General features: G+C 34.9%; 1 protein-coding gene across 1 annotated transcript; it reads right to left on the bottom strand.

Moving 5' to 3' along the window:
• Positions 1-1074: 1074 nt before the first annotated feature.
• On the bottom strand, positions 1075-4151 carry LOC143538253 (squamosa promoter-binding-like protein 13A). Its single transcript, XM_077031849.1, has 4 exons — positions 4064-4151; positions 3257-3721; positions 2517-2647; positions 1075-1875 (listed from the first exon to the last, which is right to left on the bottom strand). The coding sequence occupies exons 2-4, from the start codon at positions 3631-3633 to the stop codon at positions 1277-1279; spliced, it is 1107 nt and encodes a 368-aa protein (XP_076887964.1). The 5' UTR covers positions 3634-3721; positions 4064-4151; the 3' UTR covers positions 1075-1276.
• Positions 4152-7558: the final 3407 nt, after the last annotated feature.

Below are 7558 nucleotides of genomic sequence, written 5' to 3'. Positions count from 1 at the left end.
TTTTCAAAGAGTTCTAAGTAATTAAATGTGTTGGCTTAATTGTTGTTAATTGTTGTTTGGCCTGAGAAAAGGGTTCAACCTGTGAGTTAGATGGTGTAAAGTTCAGGTTTTTTAAACTAGTTGGTTGTAGCTTAATGCGCGTTTAAGGTCTTTAATGATTTTCTTAATGACCCAGTTAGGGTTATTTAGATTTCATGTTAACTAAGTTGAGTTAACAATATAAATAATCTAGGGTTATGAATTGAGAGTTGTAGGGTGTGTTTGGGATTCCTTATTTTAGTTGGAAAGATCTTTTTGTGATAAGATGAAAATGACTTATGACTTTCTAAGAAGGAGTTTTCAAAAAAGTGTTTGGATTAACTTATAAACCAATAAGTTGTCTTTTAAAAAGTGTTTGGTTTAGCTTCTTTATGTAATAGTGTACTGGTTAAAGAGAGCTAGGTGGAATGGAATGGTGTAATAGATATTCCAAACCTATAAGTTGATAAGTTACTAAATCCCAACTTATTGAAACCCCCTTTTTTAGCCTTGATATGTTCCCAAACACTTTATAAACATTAAAAGGACATATTAAACATTCATAAGTCATAAGGAGGGGAAAATAAGGACTCCCAAACACACCCGTAATAGAGGTTTTTGAGTTATAATTTCATCTGAATAATAATATTGGGAGTTATCCACTTTTTGTTTTGTTTGTTTCTCATTTGAGTTACATCGATGCAATCATTTGAAGTGGCATCAGAGCGGTTAAGCTCATTACCCCGTCCCTTTTGCCTAAATCCGCCACTGAATTCACACATGAAGCTACCATGTAGCTAAAGCATAAACTAAGCACATCAACTATTTACATACGCTAAGATGACCCCATCTTAAAACGAGAATGTAGATAACACTATTGTAATACCAAGCTCGTGACGAGTGATTTCTAAATTAACCGGTCTAATCAGCTGGTTAGCTTTTAAAAACCATGTTTTAAGTGTTTTGTTTGATCTCAACTCTAAGACTATTCAAGCTATATTAAAAGAATTTAAACAAAAATATGACACGAAAAAAAAAACTCATCAAGAAAAAAAAAATCAAGGTTTTAACAAATTTCAAGTTCAACCAAGAAGAAAAATAAAAATGTTGAATTCCTACCAAACCATAGAAATGAACACATAAGAATGAATAAAAACATCAACTACAAATCAAAATCAAAAGCTAAACTCAATCGAATCGAAACAAATCTAATCAAATCTCACTCGAGTACAACTTATCACTTCAAGTATATAAACACTCATTCCCAGTAGAATGGAAGTGTTTGAGGAGCACCACTATCACGCGATGCATGATGATGACTACGACTATGATTACGATCCATAATCGACTCCAGACCACCGTAACCCACACCATGATCCAATGGGTTAGGTGTTGCAGTAAATGAGTTAGGTTGGTGCATCACATGGCTCAAAGTTGTACATGATGTTTGTGACGGTGATGATGACAGAAGAGAGAGAGCACAGTCCGATGGCACCACCGGCTGCACCACCCGAACCGGTGGCGGGTACCCGTCACAGAACAGCTTATCATAGCTGTTGTTATTATTATTATTACCTTCAAAACTTATAAGTTGCTGGTGACAGACTTTTGGCGGTGACGATTGCTGGTTTAGTCTAAGGTGTGAACCCGAACAGTTGTTATCAAAAAGGCTGAATTGCTGCTTTCCGGTTACTTTTTGGGAGCCCGAAGATGATGATTCTGGATATGGGTTTTGTCTGTGGGCCCGGGTCGAGTATGTAGGTTCGGATTCACACTTGACCATGCCCGTCCATAGTGGGTTCGTGAGAGTTGTGGTTTGGTATACGTGTGGACTTGCAAATTGTAACATTGTTGTACCTAAAATACGCCAAAATGATTGTTAATACACGTAAATTATCTTCATCGGCCTGTTATGTGTAACGGGTCACTTTGGGAGTCAAAAGGGTTGAAAGTCGCTCAATTGCCCAAAAGTCTATTTTTAATGCATACAACCTACTAGGTGTGTGCATGAAATGAAATAACCGACCCACGAACCGAAGTAACTGAAAGCCAACCCAAAACCAACGGTTTGGTTTTGTGTTTTTTGTAGAATCCAAATTTCCAGTTAGGGTTCTGGTAGTTTAACTTGAACCAAAAACCAAAAAAATGGAACCGACTTTTATAACCGAATCAAACCCATGAAAACCGAAAAAAACTGACTTTTACTATTGAACTTATGAATTATGATTCTTTTTAAGTAATTTATAAGAAACTAATAAATGATATAGTTCAAAAATTGTAGACCTAAATGTCTAATAATCAGTTAGTCAATAACTAACAAAAAACTTGTTCCAAAATTTCCAGGCCCAGTTTCATTATTTTGTGCCATATTTTTTGTCGCAAAGATTTCAAGCCCAAATGACAAAAACTGAAGAAACCGAACCCATTGTGAACACTGAAAGAACCAAAGCGAAATGACCTATTACCCGACCCACCCGTAATTAATGTTTGAAACGAACCTTGGTGAGTGGAGAAAAGACCCGCAGCACGTGCAGTATCGGGCTGAGGCTTTCTTCTCCTACGGTTATGTCCATCAAGACGTTTTCTGCAGCTTCGTTTTCCTTCATCAAATTCTTCTAGTGAATGAAATCTACAAAATAAGCTACAAGCTTAGTACAATAAAGACTCCACAGTTGACTTTTAATAGTCAAATTAGATACCTTTCATGCTAAAATCAATTAAATACTAACAACATGAATTGAGCATTGTATTTAAATCAAGGAAGAAAGAGAAAATGTTTGTGGAAGCACTAAAAATGACAATTTGTTATTTTATATTTATTTGCAATATAGAACATAACCTTTTGAAGTACACTGGACCACATACTTCCACCATGAAAGTTAAAAAAAATAAACATTCAGGTGATCCAAACAAAATGCTAAAGATTTACAATCTTGATTTACCAAAATCAAATATTAAGAAACTACAATTAGACTAAAGTAACAATATTGAAAATTCAATTTTAACAACTTATGCTTATAAATAATCAGCTTATTGCAAACAACTTATTCAGGTTAAGGATAAATTGTAATTCTTGAAATTAGCACTCTCAAATTGCTTATTAAAAACACATAATAATTTCACCAAAAAAACAATCAGTTTTCGGTTCCAAAACGTGCATCCAAACACTCCTTAACAAGAATCATAAGAATCAAACCAAGAACAATATAACACAAGTTGAAATAATCGAGAGCCATACCGACTACACTGCTGGCAAAAGCGTTGCTTGTGACCATTAATAGAAACCTCAGGAGTCTTTGAATGAACTTCACAAACCTTATGGCGCCTATGATACTCCTTGCATTGACCAAGGTCAGCTTTACACCCATCCACAAGACAATTAGCCCCCTGAACATTATTAACGGGCCGGGCCCGCTTCGACGAACCCGAAGGAGATAAAGCCATCTTTGATGATGCAGGTTTCAAGTTCAAACCTGAATCAATCACTTGACCAAGCTTTAAATCCACAGAAAAGTTCAAACTACTTGACCCGTTGTTACCCGGATCGATATTCGGCATCGGCCCGTGTTCGAATTCGGCAAAATCCCAATAGGGTATCTTCAAATTCCAGTCCATAATCACTTTCAAAGACTTTATCTTTTATAATCTTTTGACCCTTGGCTTTTCAATCAAGATAGTATTTTTTTCTTTTGATTTTGAAGTTCTGAAATCAAGAACAAATACCCTAGTGAGCTTTATGACATGGGTTTTGAATAACTGTTTTTTCAACTGTCAATTTCTAAAAGAAACCAAGAAAAAAACAGAATAGAATGAATATTAATTAAATGGTTTTAAGTACAAAAAAAGCATTCAGAGTCCTTAAAATAAGGGTTACAAAGAGAAAACAATAAACCCAATGTGGAAAGGGAATAAGACTAAGAAAACTACTAGACTAAGTAGAAGTAGAAGTGGATTGATACATGATGGTTGATAACAAACATTCAATCATTCAAGTAGCTAGCTTTCCAATATAAGAACATTTTAGAGAGAGAAAGAGGGTACTTACAGTAGTAGTAGAGAGAGAGATAGAGAAAGAGAGTGGCTGCTTTACAGCCTTTCAAAGCCTGTCATGGAATCCATGTAAATGAAAGAAATAGAAATGAGTAATAAAAAGAAAAACACCAAAAAAGTTAAGAGATGGGTGTAGGATAAGAACCTGTGCTTGCTGGTTGCATTTTATCAAATATCAAACACCTTCAAGGCATTAACAAAAAGAATAATATTTATATTTGTAGTAGATTAATTATTAATAATAACATTGGAACTTGAAACACAGTTGTGGGAATTAGGTACTAAATTAAGAAAACCATACCCTAACTTAACTTAAAAAAGATGGATTATTATTATTAATAAGAAACATACATATATAATTTAGTTTTGAAATGAATGGTGGAGCTATAGGTGGGTCAGGGGTGTATGTGGTATAATGTTGTTTCTTTATTGAGGTGGGTTCAGTGGTGTTTGATAAAGGAGGATGACAGGGACAAGGTGTCTCATGGAACAAAGTTTTCAAGTACAAATTACAATGGAGGGAAGAAGGAAAAAAGTCCTTGATTTGTTTCTTGTAATCTTGTGTTATGTTTCACATGCCATCAGCATGTTTTTTGTTTTTGTTGCTTTTTGCCATCTATTTCTTTCTTTTGACACTAAATATATCATATGTTTTTACTTAATTGCTTTTTTTTAATTAATAACTAATTTTGGTTTAGAGACGCTAACAGGATGAGTCTTGGCAATCTCAGTCTTTATTTGATTGTAAACGTTTTTTGTATCATGTCGCATCTTCGGCACCTGTTACTCATTATACTTGTAGGCATAACCGTTGATGTTAGCAAATGTGTTAATAGTTTTATGTGGTTAAAAATTAATCAGTGAATCCCCGTTATCCGACATTCTATGTTAATGTTAAATAGAAAAGATTTGAAATATTAAATACTTAACTAATAATTTTAAACTTTAATTATTTAAAATTCTAACAACTTTAGGTCACTCTTTATTATATTTTTAATATCTTAAGATTATATAATACATCAATATACTCGGTTTTTCATATGGATAAACAAGTACGGGTATAGTACGCATGTAATATCATTAAAAACTTATACATTAGACCACCTCCATCTAGAGAGTCCCCCACAAGGCCTCGAACCATCCATTCTCTATCCTACTTTACGAAGCGTGACACTTTGATTGAACTTGGCTTCATCTCTTAGACTATCCTCTATGGTGAGGGGTTTCGAAGCCCCTCCCCAGTGCCACGTCAGCGCCACGTGGGCACTGGGGGCTTCGAAGCCCCACCCGAAAGTCGCCCCTCTATGGTGCGGGGGCTTCGAAGCCCCTTTAATACATATATACATATGTATGTATGTGTGTTTGAGAGATAGAGAGAGAGAGGGCCCCACCATCCAACCATCATCCGCGCCCAGCGTCACAACCACCTTTCCCTCGGCGCCCTTGGTTGAACCGCGTCCCACAGCGGTGTTCCGCGCCCAACGGCGCCCGCCACATCACCCTTTTGGAGCCCCATAACGACCAGTCTTATAGACAGTTCATATCCAAGATTGCACTTCCATCTTTGCTCGTCACGTTTGTAGTCTCCCATCCCTCTTTCCTCCATGTATGTCATATTTGGCTTAAAAAGTCCCGGTTGAAAATGATCTATATTGGTCCATACACTGGATACGCTTCCGTCGAATCTAGAATTGGAACCACGCCTTTGGCCGGCTTGGACCAATTCGGGGTTTTTTCCAAAAGAAAATGAAAGTTTTTTAACCAATAGAATTTGAATACGTGACCTTTCGTGTAAATGAGAACATTAATTGTTCCTTAGAAAGACTTTTATGTTTTGAAAGATTTTTATTTACTTTTATTTTATAACTTACTTTTTTTTAATCTAAAAACCAATGTTCTTCTTTTATAGTTTTACTTATAATTAAACATTATGTTATATTTTACGTGATATTTAAAAGAAAAAATTAATTACGCATACCGGTTATCCGTCCAGTCCAGCCAGTGAACTTATGAAGTGGTCGTTTGATGACTGCCTAGTTTTTTTCAGTTTGTTTTTTCATAACTATTGGTAACTCTAGAGAGTATTCATAAATCGGTGAATATGAGATGCCCTAAGTTGACAAGCTGGTTTATTTTCTTAACTGTAACATGATTAATATGGTAATGTATTTGTTGTCAATTTAGGGTTATATATATATATATATATATATAGGTAAAGGATGGAATACGCAAATCGTTTATCGTACAATAGGTACGCGAGTGTTTGGAGCGTCCATCTTCAATAACCATCATAACCTAAAATCACAATTACGCGAGCCGGCCTCCCTCAACATCTTCTCCCGTCGATTCCGTGCACCTTTACCATCGCCGTTTAACGATTCCATCCACCTTCGCGACCACCATCTTCTTCCGACACAACCATCGATCGTTGCTCACATATCAGTTGATTAAATTGCCCAATTGAAATTGAAATTGTTGAACTAATTGATCAATTAAACTTTAGAATTGGTCCAATTAATCATCAATTTGAAGTTTCAATTAATCAATTTTGAGTTTTTGAAGAAACCCAGTTGCAGACGTTCCATATTTTGTTCATATGGTCGAATCATTGATCAAATTAACAGTCGATTGATGATTGTTTGATGATTATGAGATTATATGAAGTGATTTCAGTGTTCAATTTCATGTTTACATGTGTTTAATTTTTTTTTTGTTAGTTTTGGAAGTTCTGAGCAGCTAGAACTTCTTAGAACTTCTAAACTTTTTATCAGATCCAAAACTTTTTAGAACTTCTAAACTTTATTAAACAACCTGAACTTCTTAGAACGCATTATAATGTTTAAATATGTTCATTTTTTTTTGAACACCCAGTGCTTCGTTGAATGTATTAGAACGTTTAAAGATATCCTTTTTTGGTCAGAACGTTTAAAGGTCTTCAGTTTTGTTTCGGAACGTTTAAACATAATATTTTGAACCCTAATCAGAACTCGATTGAGTGCGTTATTTTTGCAATTCCATAATTGATTGATGAATCTAAATGCTTCTACACATCAATTCGATTGTTTAATCATCATTTTGGTGTTTATTTTGGTCAGAACATTTAAACTTTGAACATAACGTTTAAACATGAACCCTAATCATAGCTCAATTAAGTGTGTTAATCTGTATTTTCATAATCGATTGATGATTCTAAAGCCTCTTACACATCAATTCGATTGATTAAATCATCAAATTTTGATCAATTTGAAGATTTTTAATGTTCGGTGACGTTCTTTTCAATTTTGGGTTTTGACTTGAGATTTCATACTGTAAGTTGTGATTAGAGTTTAGAAATTGGATGAGATAGATTAAGGAGTTCTGAATTTGGATCGGAATCTATTTTAAATCGATGAATTTGATCGCGAACTACTGTTTGGGTTATTTACCAAACTGCCACCGCGTGAAATTGAAATCGATGACCAGCAGTGTCGCGTACGTAATGTATGATAAG

Source organism: Bidens hawaiensis, unplaced genomic scaffold (assembly GCF_021521415.1).
Source record: "Bidens hawaiensis isolate Kalapana, Puna unplaced genomic scaffold, B.hawaiensis_p1.1 tig00011541_1, whole genome shotgun sequence".
Classification (NCBI taxonomy): domain Eukaryota; kingdom Viridiplantae; phylum Streptophyta; class Magnoliopsida; order Asterales; family Asteraceae; genus Bidens; species Bidens hawaiensis.
Note: the sequence above shows the minus strand (reverse complement) of the source record. Positions and strands in the feature narration are given on the sequence as shown.